The sequence below is a fragment of the Tripterygium wilfordii genome, chromosome 9 (genome assembly GCF_013401445.1).
Source record: "Tripterygium wilfordii isolate XIE 37 chromosome 9, ASM1340144v1, whole genome shotgun sequence".
NCBI lineage: Eukaryota > Viridiplantae > Streptophyta > Magnoliopsida > Celastrales > Celastraceae > Tripterygium > Tripterygium wilfordii.
Window position 1 is genome coordinate 4806191 of NC_052240.1, and position 22582 is coordinate 4828772.

The 22582-nt window shown below is 36.8% G+C and overlaps 3 protein-coding genes and 1 non-coding gene across 5 annotated transcripts; all 4 read right to left on the reverse strand.

The window, feature by feature from the left end:
* On the reverse strand, positions 1–4785 carry LOC120006088 (ankyrin repeat-containing protein ITN1-like). Of its 2 annotated transcripts, none has more exons than XM_038855965.1 (4): positions 4635–4785; positions 3819–4304; positions 2918–3327; positions 1–1203 (listed from the first exon to the last, which is right to left on the reverse strand). In XM_038855965.1, the coding sequence occupies exons 1-4, from the start codon at positions 4654–4656 to the stop codon at positions 373–375; spliced, it is 1749 nt and encodes a 582-aa protein (XP_038711893.1). In that variant the 5' UTR covers positions 4657–4785; the 3' UTR covers positions 1–372. The 2 variants fall into 2 exon arrangements, with proteins under 2 accessions (XP_038711893.1, XP_038711892.1); XM_038855964.1 differs by having other exon boundaries at positions 3819–4313.
* A 3717-nt stretch (positions 4786–8502) lies between these two features.
* On the reverse strand, positions 8503–8615 carry LOC120006733. The gene has a single exon (XR_005470079.1). It is a non-coding gene; the product is annotated as a U5 spliceosomal RNA (small nuclear RNA).
* A 1240-nt stretch (positions 8616–9855) lies between these two features.
* Positions 9856–12013, reverse strand: LOC120006527 (exocyst complex component EXO70H1). The gene has a single exon (XM_038856589.1). It carries the CDS (start codon positions 11876–11878, stop codon positions 9980–9982), a length of 1899 nt encoding a protein of 632 aa, XP_038712517.1. The 5' UTR covers positions 11879–12013; the 3' UTR covers positions 9856–9979.
* A 7879-nt stretch (positions 12014–19892) lies between these two features.
* Positions 19893–21968, reverse strand: LOC120005170 (60S ribosomal protein L35). Its single transcript, XM_038854659.1, has 4 exons — positions 21837–21968; positions 21579–21714; positions 20831–20987; positions 19893–20232 (listed from the first exon to the last, which is right to left on the reverse strand). Exons 1-4 carry the CDS (start codon positions 21838–21840, stop codon positions 20158–20160), a joined length of 372 nt encoding a protein of 123 aa, XP_038710587.1. The 5' UTR covers positions 21841–21968; the 3' UTR covers positions 19893–20157.
* Positions 21969–22582: the final 614 nt, after the last annotated feature.

The window sequence follows — 22582 nt, forward strand, 5'->3', positions numbered from 1 at the left end:
TATTCCAAACCACAGCTTTATAATTTTTAGCCCAAACAAAATGGGTATGAAATTTTTAGCTCAAACAAAAAAATTACATGATAATTTACATGTTTCCACACCAAGCATGACTATACGGTGTTCAGATACATTGAAGCAAACATACAAGATAAGATGGCACAAACTCCATTCCCTCCTCTCATCACTGCCTTGTCTGTCCTCTTTACTAAATCAAAGAAGGAGGTTAAGAGGCTAGCATTTTGATTCCGCCACATTCTAACAGCAGGAATGTAGAGCACAAGCAAATGTGACAACAGATACGGCATTCTGTACTGGTACAATGTTGTTGTCGTTTACAGTCTCAAAAGCATACCAAAGATCACAACTCACAAATTATAGGGCATATATCCGATTCACTTCTGAATCTGAGTAATCAGATTGATGCCATGAGTTGGACCCACTCCTCCTTGTACTCTTCTCCTTCTTCCTCAATGATCGAACCCTCTTGGACTTCACCACATAGTAAGTCATGGTGCCAAGAACGCCAGCCATTATCACTCCCCCCACCACTGTAACCAAGATTGCAGCCCATTCATGCTTCCTGCCAACCACTATGTATGAGGAGGCCATAAAAGCCACTGAAGTGCAAACAGAGGCCAGCCACATCAATTTGTTGATGACCTCCACCACCCGTTTTTCTGCTTTAGTCTCTCCTCTAACCAGGGTAATTTGTACAACAACGACAGCCAAAGATGTAAAGAGTGCAATAGCATTGAAGATGAAAAATATTTTGAAAGAAGTACGACTCACTACCACAGCCATTCCACTATCAAAATCCCCACCAGGTACAGTGAATATAGCGGCAAAGGCCACTGTTGCAAATAGCACAGCCACCACAGTCACTGAGTTGGTCGCGTTATTGATCCCTTCTCTATGGAGTTTCCTGAGCCCTTTAGAGATATTGTGAACATTCTTGTTGGTTCTTCTGGTTTGTTCAAGCTGGGTATGCACGTCATTCTTAATCTGAGTCACAGTTTTCCTTAACTCATCCCTTGGCTGGTTCAGTTCATTGGCTCTCACAGCACCATAACGTGAAAGACAGTCCATTATTTCTGAGGATTCTTCAGAGAGGGAAAGTTTTTCAGCTATGTCAAGAGCTGTCTTGTGGTCTCTAGTTAGTGCATTAACATTTGTGTCAGGAAGTAATAACAGCTCGTTCACTATCTGCAAGATAATAGTACATGACGCCATCCATCAGCATATTTCAAAATTTGTGTCCCGCATATTAACCAAAGAGATTGAAACTAATCGTAAAACACATAATATCAATAAGAAACAACAAATGAACTAATGAACTTTTCTGCCAAGGCTGGATATACTTCATTTACATTCTCGATTGAAACTAATTGTAAAACACATAATATCAATAAACAACAAATGAACTAATGAGTTTTTCTGCCAAGGCGGGATATACTTCATTTAAATTCGCTAAACAGCTGAGGAGTAATATATGAAAAGAAAAAAAAGACAATCAAGAAGCAAAATCCGATGTCAATGCATCAGAGATAGGATTACAAAATTTAGTTAAAAACTAAAAGTTAAACTCGCTTGTATTTCCATAAAACATTGAGGTTTGCATGCGGAGATACAATGTGTTGAGTCTATAGCATATGCCACATGGATTTAGGAGTAAAATGGAGATCATATTTTGGGGGTCTGTACATTCCTCGAGATACAATGTCATAGAAAGCTGTCCAAAATGAAAAAGTAGAGGTTGACCACATATAGAAATGTGCCTTCAAAAAAAAGTGTGCAACTATAATAAGGTTAACATGTGTTGAGTCTTAGTAGAGGTTGACCACATATAGAAATGAGCCTTCAAAAAATAGTGTGCGATTATAATAACTTAATAAGGTTCACATGCGTTGAGTCTTACATTATCACATGCGATTGGTACTGGCTCATTGGGGTCAAATTGGACCATCTAAGACATTCAAAGACCTCCTATTGCAACTTTGATGTCCGGTTTAAGGCATGTGACCAGAGCCCCTATATCATGACACAAGCACAGCAAATGGACATATTTGTATGGACTATGGACGAAGGAAAATCAAAGCGGAAAAAGACATGAAAACTATGATTCACAGTCCTAAACCATGGTCAAAGGAATCATTTGTGACTCGTAACAGCATCAGGAACCATTAAGTTACAGAATATCAGTTCAATAGTTTGAACTGTTGTGCCAAATAGTATTATTTTTAGTCCAAGTCACCATCCAATTATCTCTCCAAGGGACGACAGAAGCTATTCGCTGCATTTGAAAGTCCTAAAAAGTGAAACCAGGTCAGCAGAGTATGTAATTGCTCGCATGATGTAGACCCTAAAGCAAAATGAAACTTCCAGAGACTGACTTTTGGCTGCTGAAAATGAACAATTTTCGAAGAAAAGTTCACACCAGGGAAACCACAAGAACATGCAAGTAGCAATGACTATAGATGCATGCCATATGGACAGATAAACAAACACTATTCTGGAAGATAAGAAGTTCTTAAGGAGCACTTTTGCCTCCTGCAAATAAATTTTCCGGAACCAATACTGGGAAATAATTGACACAATTTTAGTTTCAGACCTCTATGTATGCTACTATGCTACAACCGTGAAGAATAAGCTATCCACTAGATTACACAGATTAATTGAATTGATTATTCAGGCAAATCAAAATAAACTTTAATATATCAGGCAAATGGATTTGTTTAATTTCTTGCTGGCACTAACTATGCTAGTTGTTGGCCATTGAAAACGACACATATAATATACACAATCCAAAATTATTGAGGGGACGTCAACCACTTTGAAAATTAATAGGTAAAGGCAAAAAAGCAGAACAACTCAGATAAAGCACTTCTAAGTAAAGGAATAACAAAACAAAATGCCATACCGTTGCTCGCTTTTTCCTCGTGGCTACATGTAATGCTGTGTTGCCGAACTTGTCTGGAAGCATCACAATAGCAGCATCTGCCCCAAGAAGCAACTTCACGACCTCACAGCTTTGCCCTTTCACAGCCATGTGCAACACAGTCTGCCCTTTCTTGTCGGTCCTCCTTGCCAATTGTGAATCTTTGTCCAACAAAGCTTTGACAATGTCTACATGCCCCTGTCGGGCAGCTAAATGCAATGCATTCTTCCCATTGGATCTTGAAATCTCCAACAAGCTACCATCCTTTGACAGCAGTTCATTGACTACTGCTGTGTGCCCTCTAGTAGCTGCAGATATAAGAGGGGTTGCATTTGATGGGCCGAAGGTTTGACTTAGCCCTGGGTCATGATCCAGTAGCACTTGCACAATAGCTGCAAAAAAGTACCTTGAGTTCATCAATATGGACATAGAACACTCTTCATTTTTGCATTCAACAAATGGCTGTGTAATCTAAATGTGTCGCGTCATTCTGAACAAGAGTAAAAGAACCCTAAACTCCATTAGAATATTATGAAGGCAATATATGTAATCAAGAAGACCATTATTGTCACTCTCTCGTTCACTATTCTTGGCCTTTCAGCACTCACTATTCTATGCTTCTCAATAGCAAGCCCTCATTACCACTGGACTGCTTTCAGAGAAAGTTATGATAGGTGTTACTTGGGCATGTATATTACATTCTTATTTCCCAAAGTGATAACTTTATCTTACATGGTTAATGGTTTCTTGCTATATAAGAAAATGAAGACTAAAAGCTTGATGTTTTAGGATTTTGTGACGCCTTATAAACTGTTTTTTTAAGGAAATGAAGACTAGAAACCCAATCATATCAAACACAAAACCAAAACCTCAACACACTTACCATGGTGCCCTTGCACTGCCGCTATGTGCAAAGGATCAAAACCCGACCTATTTTTCTTCGAAACGCACTCCTTACTCGAATATTGCAACAACTCCTTAACCACATCAAGATGTCCTTTCTCTGCAGCAATAAACAAAGCAGTCTCCCCCAACTCGTTCACCTCATTCACCACGGATGCCCGAATCTCCGCAACTTCTGTATCCAATTCAGATCCACTCAAAGTCTCCTTCATCTGCAAGTCAATATTATCAAGAATCAGCCTCACAGCAGCCAGATCACCCTTCTGCGCGGCCAAGTGCATCTCCGTGTCATTGTGGCGCCCAGTGACCTGCTTCACGTACTTCTTCTTCCCGGCCTGATCTATTCGCTTGCCGGAATTTGACAGAACAAGAGCTGGAGCAGTTGGCGTTGAAGGCGACGGTGTTGGTGAGGGCTCCGCTAGAGGGTTTCGAATCCAGTTCGGAGTCATCACTCCGCTCTCTATGTCTCTCTCATCTAATCAAATCAATGAAGTTCATCAATCACAGGAATCATCAGTATATAACTTAGTTATGTTTGTTTCAGAAGAAAATCTTCTACAGATACAATTAAAATTTTCGAAAAAATAAATTAAAGCAAAAAATAGCTGAAAATTAATTTCTCCACCTCAGAAATTATAAAACTTACCTGGAAAACTTTGTGTCAGACAAGAAAAATTACAGTTCGCATATTGCGAGCTCCGATTTTAAGATAATCGAATTGCAGATTCGCTCTCAACACATGCATCCAGATTCCAGAGAGAAAATATGCACGTATACACAAATAAACATACAATACCTGCTTCGATGGAAGACGCCATCAATAGGAGTATGAAGGTGAGCGAAAATCCTAAAACTTCATTCAAGCTTCTGCAGATGAGAGGGTTGTAAAAGCAAAAAGAGGAATGGAGGTGCGTGAGTGAGAGTCTGCCGGGGTGTTTGTTTGTTTGTTTGTTTGTGATAATTGATCTACAAGAAGACGACAAAAGAAAGGGAGTGCGAGGAAGGGCTTAGCTAACTAGCTTGACTGGTCGAGACTCAGCGTGGGGTGTTCAAACTTGAAAGGACAAATTCTATTTGTGGATTATTTTATAAAAAAAAATGGTATAAAGCATTTACAAGCCTTTCTATTACACGTGGGTTCACTTTAATCCTAGCATTTTTTTTTAAGGTGAAAAGACCGGATATATATTCATATAGTCAACTCGTGAGTAATAGAAATGGAGGTCATTATGGGCACTCGGACCACCAGATAGATGGAATACAATCAACATCTTATTTTGGTGAACATTAAACCCTCCAATCATTTTTGATGAATTTAAAAAGTGATTTTTGTTAAAAGAATTAAAACTTCCGTTTTGTCTCTGTTAATTTTTTTTTACTTGCCACATCAGCTTCTTTTACTTTGCCACATCATTTTTGTTTTGTCACATGACAATAATTTTATAATTAATTTTTCAAAACCAAAAACCAATGAAGGATTGTTAGATTTGCTTATTTTTTAAGGCAATTAATAACATGTTTATGTCCAATAAACAAAAATAAATAACAAGCTCAACAGTGTAATTCAAACTAATTAAACATCCATCAATAGGTGATGTCCATTTCATATTTTCCAAACACAAATCCAAATACTGTATTAGAGTATGACCAAAATAACTTTACATCCTTATTTTTAATCTAAAATCAAAATACTATGTTGAATGATGTTAATCCAGACATTGACTTTATTGTGTGAGAAATTTAATAGTGTCTGATGTCTTCTTTGAACCATGTTGAATGACCCGAGCATTTGATATCCCAGGCTGCAACAAAAAATACTTCAAGGAAATGAGTTGTAGAATTGAATAATATAAATTGAGCAAAAGAATTAGTGGTGCTTACAGTTAAGGTTGTTCTTCTTGTAACGGCCCATCCCGTAGGATATAGCTGGGCCCATGGACCGCTACCCCCAACTCCTCACCACTCCCAGCCACGGCTGCGAAAGGTAGGTTGTTGATGGGAGTCGAACGCACGACCCTCCCACCCTTTAACATAGGTCCCTCAGGCACACTATGTCACCAGCTAAGCCATGCCTGGCTGTATCCTACGGGACGAGCCGTTATATAAAAACTGTCTTTTTATATTTTCCCCCCTCAGGAGGTACTCACAGGATCCATGGTCCAAACAGCCCAACCCCTCTCCAATCCCCTGCTCATAGGCGGAAGGCGGGTTGTTGGTGGGAATCGAACGCACGACCCTCGAATGCACGACCCTCCCACCCTTTAAAATAGGTCCCTCAGGCACGGCTTAGTTGGTAGCATAGTGTGCCTGAGGGACCTATGTTAAAGGGTGGGAGGGTCGTGCGTTCGACTCCCATCAACAACCTACCTTTCGCAGCCGTGGCTGGGAGTGGTGAGGGGTTGGAGGTAGCGGTCCATGAGCCCGACTGTATCCTGTGGGATGGGCCGTTACATAAAAACTGTCTTTTTATATTTTCCCCCCTCAGGAGGTACTCACAGGATCCATGGTCCAAATAGCCCAACCCCTCTCCAATCCCCTACTCACAGGCGGAAGGCGGGTTGTTGGTAAGAATCGAACGCACGACCCTCCCACCCTTTAACATAGGTCCCTCAGGCACACTATGCTACCAACTAAGCCGTGACATAGTGTGCTTGAGGGACCTATGTTAAAGGGTGGGGGGGTCGTACGTTCGACTCCCATCAACAACCTACCTTCCTCAGCCACTGGAAGTGGTGAGGGGTTGGGGGTAGCGGTCCATGGGCCCGGTTATATCCTACGGGATGGGCCGTTACACTTCCAGTGTCTGGATTAATGTAGACACCAATACCAGAGAAGTTGTTGCTCTTACTTGTTTTACGCTTGGTCTTCTTCAGGTGAGTATTGGATGCTCCACTTTGTTGAGTTGTGGGGCCATTAATCTCCGCTTCGGTTGGACTTATTTGACTACTATTTCTTGCCTCTCCACTATTAGATGGTTGTCTTCCTCAAGGGGAACTATGTCCCTCATTTCCTCCTCATCTATTTCATTGACATTTGATGTGTCATGGTTGGGATATTCGGCAATTGATTAGTGCAGTGCAAGAAATTCAATTATTTTGTCATAGTTTGGAGTCTCCACATCATGATCAAAATAGATGTCAATAAAGCCCCAACAATTGCATGTTCTATATAAATAATCTTTCACACTGTCATCATGTATTCTCACTAATCCACCATTCCCCACGGGTAAATTAGGATCATGAAAGAATATTTTAGTTATATTAGAGAAATTGAACTTTTTGGCTAAATCATCAAAATATTAATACGATAAGTTATCTTTACCAATAGAAAACATATCCATTTTGCCCTTCAATAATTTAAAACATCATTCATGATATTTGAAAGAAATGTCTCACCATGGTGTAGATATACTGTATACATTTCTTTGTCCATTTGTATTCAAGTTGGAGATAAAAAAAATCCAAGAACAAATTAGAAATTTTCACCTATAATTAGAAGAATCACAAGAAAAGATAAAATTCACAAAAAACATTGTTTGAATATTCCATGAAAAGATAAGCACACTTACCGGTTAGTACTCACAAATGAGAGAGACCGGAGTGAGGAACACAAACCACCAAGCTTGGATCTCAGCTTAAAGAGAATATAGCGTAGATGATGAAGTGCAAGAGGGAGGAGGGAGAGCTTAATATTTTATTAGGGTTAGTTTATTTAAAAGGATGGAGGTTTTATTGTCTTGGAAAAAAATTAATTATACATATATTGTCATGTGTGACAAAACAAAATTAATGTGACAAGTCAAAAGAAATTGACGTGGCGAGTCAAATTAAAAGTAATAGATACTTAATCGAAGGTTTTTAGAAATTGACGTGGCGAGTCAAATTAAAAGTAATAGATATTTAATCCAAGGTTTTTAGAAATGGCTTATTTAATTCACCAAAAATAGTAGAAAAGTTTAATGTTCATAAAAAATAATAGGAGGGCTTAAAGTGAATCCCATCTGTAATAGAAGGGCTTATAAATGCTTTATATCAAAAAATTCAAAAACTTTAATCAGTTCATTTATTAATTATTAAATAATCACTCTTGTGAGAAGAAAATTTCAAATCACTTCTTGTGAGAACATGGAAACCTTCTCTTAACTAAATTAATCTTTTCATCTTGTCACATAACTTCATATATTTTTTGCCTAAAATTCATATATTTGTGCATTGCTTAAACTCAAACAACCTCACTTTGATAATACAGTAAGACGACAAGCAATTTAGAAGGGAAGAAAAGGGCCTTTAGCTTAATTGGCATGGAGAATTCCATTTGATTTGTGCCTTTAATCAAAATAGAACATTCCATTTGATTTGAAACTTTAACCAAAATAGGGCATGTAATGCGGATCTTTTAACAAAGGATTTCATTTAAGGTTATACAACAACTCCCTCTTACTAACTGGAATAAGAGAATTAGTAAAACTATTCTACCCAAAAAGATGGAGCAGGTCCGCTCCACCAAACAATTGTCACCTGCCAGAGCATTTTTTATGAGCGATAAAGATAATACCGTTTTTATTTTGTTTTATACAGCTTTAAATTCACAGTTTTTTCATTTGCATTGAAAATCAATCAAACTGCTCTACCAAACACACCCTTAAATTCTACTTGGTTGGGGGAATTTCATCTGAAAATGCCGCTCTAAAAATTGGCGTATGTCGCTTGGAGCGGCACACAAACGGTTTTCTTTAGTAAAAGGCAAAATAATAGTTCGCTCTGTACACTGCACGGCTCCATGACTCATTCGATCCTTTGCATCTCTTTTTAAGTGGTGTTAGATTCTAGTGCAACATACTGTTCTCTTACGATGTTGGACTCAAGCTACTTTGATTATTTATTTAGCATTATTTGATGAATTTAACTTGGAATTTGATGAATTTAACTTGAACTCAAATGAAGATATATATTACATGCTGTTTGTGCAAGTGTAGAATCTCAGGTGAATGATCTTTGTTTTTCCACACATACGAATCAACATCAAATTTAATATTTTGAGCATATACGTGTTTTCTTTGATTTACAAAATCACATGAATTTTATTTTTCAACATATTTTCTTCCCTCAGATGTGCTCTCACTTCTCAGTAATATATATGAAGCTGGACAGAAAAAAATACTTTTGAATATTATGTGGAGAAGGTGAGATGATGTCTTTTTGTTATTCATGGTAAAAAAATTAATCAACTAGGCGTTACTTAAAGAATGAATGTCCTATTGATGTTACAAAGATGAAAGATGAATGTAAATCTAATGTCTGATAATCTGAAGGGTAAATTCCTTGGTCTAGATACTAGCTGGTCACTTGATAAGTAATTAGCATCAGCAAGACAAAGAATCCTTGAAAAGGTCAAAATGATAAAAAAAATGTCGAATCTGTTGTAAGCATATGCTCGATCAAAATATTAAATTTGATGTTGCTTCATATGGGTGGAAAAAATCACCTGACATTCTACACTTGCACAAACAGCATGTATTCCCAAATTTCTCGCATAACTGTTGGACAACTTTTCCACATCTAGCGTGCGGCAGTGTCTGTCGTGTACTCGTGTTCCATCAAAACAGATGAATGGTAGCCCGGCTGCATCCATTTCCATTAATATGTTTTATGAAAACTACATCGGCCAGCCAATCTGTTTCTGATTAATACAAGAATAAAAACTTGTTTTAATTGTATCAAGACCATTTCCATATGTTGTTAGGCGATACAGATTGAAAAAAAAAAAAAACGAAGGCAAGCAAAAACTGAATGAGAAAATGGTTCTACCAGCAGTCCAGGTTGATGGTATTTTCTATCTTGGTTTTTGGCTTTGGAAGCAATTGAAGATCTGACCACTTACCTGTTACTCAATTCAACTAGCCCATTTGTTTCAATTTTGTTTTTATTGTAACTTTGTTCATTGGTTTTCTCCATAACCTTCTTCCTTATGGGGAGTCCTACACTCCTACCAGTAATAATGTATAAAAGATAGAGGAGTTTATGAGTATCAAAGCATATATTTATTACGGGGAAATCATTTATTTATTACAATATATATGCACTGTCTGAACTGGTAATTTGATCCCAATATGCAGTGTGCTGTATTTATTCTCTTATTTTATCAGGGCATACATCCTCGTGAATTCCTTGATGAAGATGAGCTACCCGAACTAGAAGATGTACCATGAAACAAATCTGACAAGTGATTTCCTAGATCATCTGGCCCAAACCTCACTAGCAGCTCCAAGTTTTTTTCCCCACTCAACATGGGTAAATATGCATCATAGAATTCTCTATATACGGGTACTATTTTCTTTGCTATTGACACTTTCAGTTCATCCCTCAACTTCCTGTCTTCCACAATCCATGATGTCTGCTTCCTATATGCTTCTTCAAAAGCGGCACTAAATCTCCGAAAGCAGTCTATAGCTGCCTCTGGTGGTATTGCTGGGGAAACTGGGTCTGTTAAAGTTGAGAAGACCTTAGTCCAAGCCATGGATTCATAGCTCAGACCATATTGTCTAACCTTCTTAGCATGTTTGGACACCCAATCATCACCTAAGAGGTCCTTAAGGTGAGATGAACGAACTTGCTCGACGATAAAGTGAAGATTGTTGGTGAGGAAGAGATATGACAAAGACGCATCTTTGTATAATTCGGCTTTACTGTCAAGCTTGCAGAAAAGGACTAGTATGAGCCGAGCTAGGTGGAGTGACACTGTGGGTACTGAACCATTCTCTGATGCTGGGCTGTCAAAATAAGACTCAGGCAGTTGTGTAGTCTTTGGAGGATGAGCAGTGAAAATTTCAGAGAGAATCCCGCTGTAATCTGCAAGTGAAGATATATAAGTCATCGTTTCACGAGTCAGTGGGTGAATCCCCCCTCCAGCGATGGAAGTTTTTGAGGAGTCCTTTTGAATGGTTGATTCGAATTCTGATAAAATGCTGCGGACTGACTCGCCAAGCCTCTGAAGTGATGAAAGAGCTTGTATTTTGATCGCGGACATTGATTCAAAGCTGAAAATTGATTCTATTTCGGGGTAGAGATCAAAGAGCACTTGGTAGAGTTCCATTAGCAAGAAAATTCTCTCTGATGATTTCTTATGCTTTGCTACAAGCTCGGGAAATCTGAGTAGATTTCTTGCTCCTTCTTTCGTGATGTCCGAGAAGCATGATTCTCTGATTGGGTTAGATGCTGAAAACACATGATCGGAGAGAATTCTTTCTCCGGTAAACAGTGTTTTCATGGCTATCTTTACTGTACTCATCCAGTGCTGACAGACATGCTCGAGTGCTTCCCAATTCATTTTATGAATATGAGAAGATCTGTATCTTTCAACACCAAGTTGATACAGCCCTTCGTCCACTGTTGATTTTCGGAGGAGTTCGTATATTTTAACGCACTCTTTGCCATAACCAGAACTGATCATACAATCAGCTATGGACCTAAGGTCAGACATGGCGAGGGCCGAGACTCTTTCCACCTTAGTGATCGATTCACCTGCCAATTTCAACTCCTCTTCAGATCCAACATCGTCACCATCATCGATAGTGCTTGTGCCATCTGAGGATCGACTCGAAACAGAGTCTGGATCAAGTTGGTCGATGTTCGCAGACAGTATCTGATAGAACTCCTTTTCAAGTCTCTTCATAGCCATATGCATGAGCTTTTGAGCTAGTGCAAGCTTACTAGAGCTGGAGTTCTGAGCAACCAGAAAATGCATGGCTTGGCGCAAATCTTCAACCCTTGTAAGAAACTCTTTGGCTTCCTTTCTATCATGATTGAAAATAGATATAACTTTTGTGAAAGAGGAGTTCAGATTCCATTTGGTGATAATGGACTCTGCATTTTCAATGTTTTCTTCTATCATAGATTCAGAAAACGAATACTGGATCGGTGAGGAAGGTGTTCGAGGGCTTGCAAAAGAGTAAGAAGAGATAGAGGTCCTGGAGGACAGAAACTGAGGCATTTCTTTTCTTGGTGAGTGTGTGCTAACCTTTGGAGAGTCTGTGAGTAGCATTATGCCTTGAAAGTTAAGGGGTGTGGACTAAGAAAAAAGCTTAATAGATAGCACAAAGAAGCTCCCAATGACTCTATTAGTTATTGAGAGCAGTTGTATAGTTATTTGCACTAGCTTTGAGCCCTTGCTGATATATAGGCATACGTATAGTGGACACAGGCCGCAAGATACTGGATTAGAGAAATGGGTTTACTTGCTTTGTTAGACCAAGAAGCATTGACTTGACTGACTTTGTTGTGTATTACGTGAACAAAAAAATACTAGGGGTGTTTACACTTGCACTACACGGTTTTGAGGAAGTCTGGGATCACAGACTCAAGACCAACCAACCCATGCTGGGAGCCAACTTTTCTAGAGAATGACCAACCCACAAATTATGCCTAGACTGAATTCTCAGGTACCTGTTTCTTTTTTTCTAAGCAAATTCTCTGGTATAATTTCTTCATTGAATGAATTGAAAAGAATGAAGATCTGTAAGGCAGATCTTGGTGTGTAAACATTTATTTGTTCTGCTGTATTTGTTAAAAGGCTTTGTGTTTTGCTGTGTCCTCAAAGCTTATGGATATAAATCCTAAACTTTTTCCAGGAAACAACCTGGAAAGTCCTAAAAGAGAATACTAGGTACATGTCAATGTCTTCGTTAGAACTTGATTAGTATTTCATTAAACCGAGTCTTGTTGAGGTCATTTAATACCTTAATATTCAATGAATTTAGGTCCTGTTTTTGGCTTCTGTATTCATTGTTGTGTTCTGAAATGTGTTTTCTTTTTCTCACTTAGGTTTCTAGTTTTCTACCAAAGTGTACTATCCTTTTTGGCTTTTTGCAGGAAAAAGTGGGGAAATCCTATTGTAGTTGTAGGTAGAGGCCTCCTTTTGTTCCTATTAGAGACTTAAAATTCGACTCATTAACATGAAAGTAATCATAAAATAAGAGCCTTTTTGTGCTGTGTTTGAAACGGGAAGGGGGATTCGAGAAGCTAGACCACTAAAATAATACACATCATCTTTACTATTTCAATCAGTGGTTGGGTGTATTATGTGCTGTGTTTAACTTGACTTGATATACAGAATAAAGCACTAACCAAATATCATATATCTATTTCAGAATATATATATATATATATATATATATTTTATGTATATATTTTTTTTTATTTCAGAATATGTGTGTGTATATATATATATATTTATTTATTTACAATTGACAAGTCTTATCAGGGCAACTGACATGGATTCAACTTTTTTTTATTTAGATCTGACTTTGTCAATATTGGTTGATATGATAAAGGTTGCAAAATAATATATGCCCTTCGAATATGCAACAAACATGGATTCAATATTCTTATTTGACCCTAATTTTATGGGATTCGTTTAAATTTTTTTTTTTTTTTAAATCTCAGTGCCTTGGCAAGAAAAGGAAATGATAGTTGCACCTTAAAATATGCTTAATATTATTTTTTTGTATGAACTAGTGATAATAACTACCATTATTGTAATATTAGGACCTTCTAATTACTTAGTCTTCTTTAGCTAGATTAGACTAAGATACAAACCATAGGTGGTAGAATGTGCAAATTAATAAAGTATTATTATGGAAATCATGATATGGTGAAGGCTGGTACTGGCATCTTCTGATTATACTTATAATTAGACTAAATCAATCACCCATTTAATTATTCAGGATTGCTCCAAGGATTTTGTTTTTGGGTCTTCCAAACTATTTTGGCCATTTAATTTCTCATAAATCGGGTCCACGCCCACATACAATAATTTGTCCACTCTGAACTCATTGGAATTAGATTCTCACGCATTTATTTTAAACAACCACTTTAAGAATATAGTTGACCAAATATGTAATACTAAATAAAAATAATTCAAATTTTTATATACCCGTTGTTTCAAGGCCATGTATATTCTATATCAACAGAGCCGATGGTTGATTTTGACTAACAACATCATATTCAACGACTTCATATTCAATTGATAAGGATGTCAATTCATTTTTGCCTGATATAAAACTGATCATATCATATTTATATAAAAATAACTATTTTTTAAGAATTCTAAATTCAATTATTAATTCTCATCTTTATTCTAATTTAATTCTTTATGATTGAATATTTTAAGTAGTTAAAAATTTGACGTGCGTCATAATAATGTCCAAAACCAAATACATGACGCCAGCTGCATTGCTCAAGACCCTATTTTACATATACGAACTATGATATGTAACTGTAACATGTAAGTTCAAATGAAACCACTTGGGTGATACTCTAATGGTGAATCTTTTTGGAGTTAAACTATATAAACATGGAAGGTCATGTGTTCCATTCTTACTTTAAGCAATACTCTTGTGGCCACGCACTTAGTTTTGACTAACTGACCATGTTGTCAGGTGTGAAACTTCTATGCGTGCAAGTATAACAACCCGAGTTTAACCCTATATCATATGTTCAAAGAGCAAATTTATTTTGTGTCATTCTCGGTCATAGAAAAATTCCAAGTGAAACAACTTATTTACTTCATTGTAGTTATTACATGTAAATATTACAAAGATTTACATGTAATAAACCATAACAAAAGTGAGGGTCATATATTTGTTGTGAGACCCGCCGTATTAATGAATTAGAAATAAGTTCGTGTGGTTGGTTCACATGTAAGAATTGTTATATATGTGTGTAGTAATATGTACAACAAAAACTCCTAAAATCCGAGAACCACGAGTAACTCAAATGTCAACTCATGTGTATGATATCTCACAGAGATCTCGAGTTCGAACCTCTCCATCCTCTTCCCTTGTAATAAAAAAAAATAACTCCTAAAACACATAGATCAAACACATGCTTATACCAAGAAGAATTTAATTAGTCTTATCATAGAAGTTTGATGCTACAAAAGTTAAAGAGCCATATATAGGAATTGCTAATTCAGTGTTCTTTTCTTCTTCAAAAACATGACTTGCACTAAAAATTCTCATAATTTAGGGTTTAGGAATTGCTAATGTAGTGCTGTATTCTTCCTCAAAAACGTGGCATGTGCTTTTAAAGTCGTGAAACTAAAAATTCTGATAATTTTGTGACCGTTACTACCAAGTCTACGCAGCCCCTCAATTTCTTTGCTGCTTTTATATTTCTTGTCATAGACACTACCTTAGGGTCATTATCGGGGGCGAAGCTAGGCCCAAATGTGAGGGGGTCGTAGAGGCGTACAGAAGATTTTATGTCATTGTGGGCGAAGTTAAACGGAGGTTCGGGGACAACGTCTCCGGAGTTTTTTTGGGGTTATCCATTAATTATATCTTCGAAAGTATAAAAAATAACACTAAAAGTAAACTATTTCACTATTTATGAAATAGGATAAGTAATAATTGTCACATGTCTTATTATTTCAACCATGAGCATAAATTTTTTTTATAAAAAGGGGGGTCAAAATTAAAATTCAGGGGGACTATTTTGTTATTTAGTATATATATGTGCCTTTTTAAAAAAAAAAATTGAGGGGTGTCACTTGTACGTGACTTCGCCATTGATCATTATTAGTTATTAGATGAAGTATTTTTTTCTCTTCCGTTGTATTTTGTATATTGAGATCGATTTATAAAATTCTTGAACTCCCCAATTCTGAGTATCCCTTAGCACTCCTACAGTTTGAGAAGAATAATATGTATTTGTGGTAGATATGCATTTTTTTAAAAGAAAATATTGAATTTTGTCATTGACCCATTTTAGTGGTATACTTTGAATTTTGAAGTTTTTTATTTTTATTTTTTATATGTGTTTGAGCTTTGAAGTTAACCACCTTATGTGACCACGTATCTGTAGAATCTTCTGGTAGACCACAGGCACACAATTTTGGAATGGGAAAATCGGAGGAGGAGAATAAGAGCATTCACATTGGTATCTCTTAATAGATTTTCTATTTTATCTATAAAATGTCACTTTTTAATAGTTTACAGATTCTCTATACAACAACCACTGCATCGGTATCTCTATTCTAAAACTCTACAGCATTACAATATTAGTTTCTTCTTATTTTATTATTCCTTATGTATATTATATCATTTCAAGTAAGAATTAAAATGTTTACAAAATATATTATAGTTTATATATTAATTTTAGACAAAATAATTAATATTAATTATAAATAAAAATATATTAGTACAAATAATTAATGTATCTCTTAATGCTTGAATATTTTAATGAAGAATGAATATTTTAATGAGATGATATCCGAATAAAAAATTGTTATGTAGAAAACCATCTGGGCAATTTTTTACCAAAAGCGAGCCAATATAATAGTATTTTTTTAATTCTACCGACTCAATAAGAATGCGCCAGAGTTATTGACAAAAGTCGGATGTCTGAATTTTATGTATTTTGAACAGATACCAATACAAGTTGGATTGGATGAAAGTCTGTACCGATCTCTCGCTATTGTAGCAACAGACAATGTTTTAGAGTAACCAATGCAAGTGCTCTAAGCTTGCAAAAAAAGAGTGGAGCCTAGCTAGTAAGTATGCTGCACGCCCATGATTGAGACTTGAATTGAGTGGGGGTGGAGCCGGAATGTTTGAATAGGATTTACTTTGAAGAATCAATTGTGTTGTCTCAAATACTCTGTTTCCAGAAGCTGGGGGACATGTGGTTGGGCAAGGGGCATGGAGTGTTTATATTGTCCAATTTGTTGTGCATGGAGAGAAAAGAGTTTCCAATGGAGTCGATTTGTTGGCAAGACCCATGTCCCTATGTTTACTATCCATGTGGGTCCCATCACTAACATTCACATTTTTACATAAAAATCAATATCGGGTTGTACCTCTATTACACCAAAAATAAAGTCAGCAAATTTACGTCATTGTACCAATATATTTTGTTGACCCAACCACATCAAAAATACTCATCCATATCAGCAAAACACTTATCTCAATATATTTTGTTGTCCCAATAAAAAACACCATTGTGGTTTCTCTTAAAGGGGTCAGTTCAAATTCAACTTAAAAATCATACTCCCCACTAACCCTTTTAAGAACATAAAAGTCACACATTGATTAGACATCAATCTACCAATAGATTTATATGGACAAAACCCACTCTTAACAAACAACTAGGTCTTTTCCTAGGCTTAAGTGAGTTGGACTTGACCTTGGAGGAACAAAGTCGTGCTGACCCGATATATTAATTATAACAGGTAAACTCAAAGCGGACAATGTAGTTGGTTGTATGAGAGGTATGCATCTCTAACATGGTATCCAAACAATTCGACCCTATTGGACGTATCCTCTATTCCACTTCCGAACAATTCGACTCTATTGGGTGTGTCATCTATTCCACCTGTTGGGTATGGCATAACCCAGCCCATAAGTGGCGGGAGAGTGTTAAGAACATAAAAATTTCACATTAGTTAGACACAAGTCTACCAAAGGATTTATATAGACAAAGCCCACCCTTAACAGATAACTAGACATTTTTCTAAACTTAAGTGAGTTGGGCTTGGCCCATTGACTGTGCTTATAAGGAACAAAGTCATGCGAGTTTGATGTATCTACAGAAATCGATAAACCCAAAACAAACTATATAATTGGTTATATGAGAGGCTTGGATTTCTGACAAACTTTCAATAATCCGTTGACATTATTAAATTTGGTTTGTTATTTTCACAGCATGGTTTTGATTTTATTTTTCTTCAAAGAGATTCCATCCACATTTTTTTGCAAAGTTATTAGTTGCCCTTGCTGGCCATCATCCCCTTGCTTGTCCATGTTATCCACCAAACACTTGTGGGATTGCCAAGTCAAACTATTGCGATTAATTATGAGGAAATAATTGAAATCGAATCAATCATTGATATATTTTGGTTATTTTTACAATATTTTGAATTGAGTAAATTAATCAAAATTAAGGCATCAACATTCCTCTTATCTTGAATTTTGGTCTTATTATCAATCACTATTATTCACTTTTCATATCTACCTCTTGTGATTTTATCTCTTGAATAACGTCAGTGATTGTGATTTTAGACAACCTTTGAAATGGTCAGCTAAGAATGAAAACTTCAATAATTATTTTTTTTTAAATACTGTTGAGAAATATGTTTTTCATTGAAATCAAATTTTGAACACAGATATATCTAATCCAGCTGATTACCAATAATGTTGATAATCTCTCGAATACATTTTCTTATCTACCACACCACATCCGAAGATCAAAGAATCAAAATACAGAAACCAAGCTATTACATTCCTTCCAAGCGTTCATTTTTTGGCTGTTACAAAAGCTTGAATTCTAATACAACTTCAACTTGATGGACATATAAATCTGGGGGTCAAGATCTGAAATGAGTTCACAATTTAAAGCAATAAGTGTTGACCTCATTTAATACATCCATAAGAGTTCAATGGACACAATTTAAAAGTAAACTGCTGAAGAAGTCTAATAAAACCTAAAGGTGGTTATGCTTGAATGCATATAGCATGAAGGGTGCCCCTATTTGTACATGCAGTTGAACTCATTGCACACACATCTTTAACAAAAAAAAAAAAAATTAATTTACCAAATCATCTTAATACAAAATTACCATAAAACCCGTTTACTTTTTACAGTTAAATTAACTGTCTTAAAACTTGCACAACCCAACATGCAAAATCAAAAGCAAAAATATGGAGGCCCCTTGCTCTTAATTAGGAGAGATCTGTGCTTGGGACCCCTTATCTATCTCACCGTGAAGTAAAGGAAGATGGGCATTCGGATCTAGACTAACAAAGCCCAACCATGCCTTTGAGGACTGATGCAAGTTTCACATGGGAAGATGATGTGTTTGGAGTCTAGTTTATAAGAGAGCACAAACCTCATATTGTCAACCTGAATTTTCAATAGAGAATTAGACACAAACTTATGATGCTAGATTTGGACCCCTATCCCGTGTGGTTAGTATTCATCAAGGATCCCCGACTTTGCGCAAGAAAGAGCTTTGAGTTTTAGGGTTTAGGGAGAAATTCAACATTAAGAAAAGCAGCAACAAGGTTTTTTAATGTGTCCATTAAAAAAATTTTGGGGAATCTTGAGTATATGTGTGTAAATAGTTGAACTACGTATGCAATTAACAGCTCCCTAGCATGAATTTATACACAAGTTTATCTTACACTAATGGGCATTGAACACTTCAATTGACCTTTTGAGGTATCTGCAGGCCGCAGCGATTCCACGTAGACAGCAACAAATCACCCAGCCCAATTTGCATAGTCATCAATGGCACAACAGGGCCCATGGGCTTGCCAAAATCGATGCCTCAAATACCAATTATGCGTTGGCATCAGTATCGAAATCTATACACAAGGGAAAAACCCATCGAGGCTGAAGGGAATAAGACCCAACAACAGTTGCTAAATCTTAAAATCCGTTTACCCGGTCAGAAAATTACAGTTTAAAACAACTAATGCAATTGAGTAATCAGAGATGCAGAAAAAATCTTATTAAAGCAATTTCAAGCACCTAATAAAAACCTTAGCACAGATTTTCACAATATTGCTTTGCTACTTGTAAGTAAAGGGGCACAGACGCTTCATCCAATACCACGTACAAAAATATGGAAACAATTCATGAAAAAAAGGGAAAGAAACAACTAGTTTCCCGAAATAAGTAGAGAGAAAATGAAGGAGTCAAAAAGTTGTAAACAATCCCTCCCGGCCTCACCAATAAGAAAACCTAATGTGTTCCTCTTCTACTTTCTTTCCAACACATCAGGCCTAGGTATTCTTCCCAAACACAAACAAACTATGCGATATTCAGGAAATTCATCCAACAAAATCAGAAACTTAAAACGCACAAAATACTGAAACTTACAAACAACGCCCAATGGCACATTCGTTCATTGGTGTTAGTCATGAATAAAAAAGTAACATATGCCCGGATTTACTTCTAACTTCTGTCTTCAAAGTAGAGTAAAAAAATTGCAGTGCGGAAATGGAGTTAAAAGTGTGCATTGAAAGCGTTGGGAGGCGTCTCCCTAACAAATCACGATATGGAAAACATAGCTCGTATGGACAGAATAATAGCACCAGGCCAGGTCTACTCAAAGATGTGAAAATAAATAGCTGTCTGGTCCACAATTCTATCACAAACCTAGTCATCCAACTTTGCCAATATAAACCATCCAAATTTGGCATGAAAACAATGACAATATTGTTCACGAACAAGACCAGTAGGAGTAAATAACATCAAAATTTCATATCCAAACGTTTCATAACTGCAAGATACCAAAATATCCTAGGTAATAAAATTGCATTACACCTTAATAGCATACTTCCTCATGGGAAAATACATCTCCTTCTTCTTCTGCCTTTCTGTCTTCAAGGAAGCCTGTACCAAGAACCAGAGAATAAAATTGTTGCAAGCGATAAAAGCAATACAAACAGGCTAAAGACATCAAAGAATTGACACATCAAGAAGAAAACACGCTAAAACAAAGGGTTCCAGGTCTATCAAGTTGCAAAATTAGATCTGCACATACATCTAATCAAAAGAAACTACGTTACGCTTCTTCCTCAAAACAAGATTTAGATGACCGGTGGAGCCCATAGAAGGTGGTGCATAGCCAAACCCTTCAAATAAATTAACACAGATACGACCACAGACCATCAACATTGAGCAAGTAGCGCATAAGGAGTGTATTTATTTTACATCAAATCAATGACGACGACAGAGGCATTACATGCCAATGGAGTCCCAATTCATAAGAGCAGGGAAGAATGCAGCGATGTTCAACAAATTATTAAAAATCTTTCCATCTAATATCAACAAAATCAATGAAGTTGCAAGATTGACTAACAGACTAACAACTGGATGTGGATGTGGATGTGACAATTGAAATCAAGAATCAACAATAATAATAGGACTCGAGGAAGAAACGTAGACAGCAAAATAAACTAAAGTGCAAAAAATAACAGGCAAAAGTCACCTGATGCTTTGTTAGCCTTCTGCGAATGGCTCTGGTCTTCTTAGGACGCAAATCAAGGGGCATGAACCTCTTATTCTTGTAAACCTCTCTCAGTGCAGCCTTTTGGGTCTGGGAAATCACAGTCAACACCTGGGCAATCGACAATCTCACCACCTTGCTGCATTGAAAGCAATCCACGTCACATTTATCAGTGCCAGAAGATATCCATACAACCCATAATAGAGTACCATGGAAGGGTTTACGAGAACGTCGAGAACCACTTCATGTAGAAAACAAGTAATAGCAAGCCAACATTAATCAACCACAAGTAAAATTTACACGAATTTAGCTCCATTGTATCAGATAAAATCATATTCAGGCCCTGATAAAACTTGGCAGATCCATTGAATAACTGCAATTACACTACTGAACACTGAATGGCACAAATTCAATAGATGACTTCAATTCATAAAAGCAAGATTCATCTAAAACTAACATGTAAAAAAAATCCTATGGATTGCTAACTGACAGTATCGAACTACTCAATAGCTTTTGTGATAAAAATTTTAGGATTTCTTTCAATATAAGCACCTTAATAAATTTCCGTCAACCTGATTTATGGATAACTCACATAAAAATCGAGCTCACGAGCACAGCTTCAAACAATAACTAAATAATAAAAATTCAATAATAACTGAGTCGATGCATACATAAATTAATACTTGTCATATGGAGAAGATACTTAAAGAAAAAGAGAATGTTAACGTACATTTTAGAGAGCTTGTTAGGTGCGCCACCAGTGACTTTAGCGACACGGAGGAGAGCGAGCTCCGCCTTGAGATCCTTGAGCTGGTTCAAGAGCTCCGCCTTGGGCTTCTGTCTCAGCTCGTGGACCTTAATCCTCGCTGTTCATCATTTTCATTTCGCCGTAGAAAGAAAACACAAACACAAGCGAAAACATCAAAAACAGAATAAACATGAGAGAAAAACATTCAAAAAGTTGTTCAGTTCCATCATTTCTTGTTACCCATTGATGCTGCTTCGGAACGGCGGCTCTGCTCCTGCTGCTGCGAGAATGAAAACCCTAAAAATGAGAGAGGACGTCCTGTTCGTTGTGGGTTTAGGTTCTATATAATCGGGGCTCGCAAACAGGCTTCTGATAGTTGGGCCTACATAGTAACAAAGTTTTTCTCAATAGAGCCCAAATAAGATAGGGCCAACGCCCAAGTAAAATACCAACTGGACACGTCAAGACAATACAAACAAATAGAAAAATCAGCCCAAATAAAATTCATAACTAAGCCCACTTTAATCAAGGAAAGAAAAAAGGCCTAGGTATCACATGGCTCAAACCCGAAGGCGGAACCTGGAACCAAGGCCCATTGCCTATTTGCCTCCCAATACTCGAAAACCTTTTTTTTTTTTGAGAGAACTCGAAAACCATATTTAGATTGCCCTTTGTGTCACATTAACGATTCAATTTTTAACAATTGGTTACCTGAGTCTCGGGGGGAATCTGAACGAATTCAAAAAAAGTGGCCTTCCTTTTCTGTTCTTTTTTTTAATATTGATATTTACTTAAATGAGTGTAGAGCTACTATAACACTAATAGTTTTTCAAAAATATGGAAGGCCTTGGGGATTCAAGGGTTGAGCGGCCGCCCATGTCGTCCACCCCCAAGAATGCCCTGACAATTGGTATCGAAGTGAAACTAACCAAAACACCTAATTTCACATCAAGCTCTCCAACCCTATTGGCTTAGGCAAGTCGTGA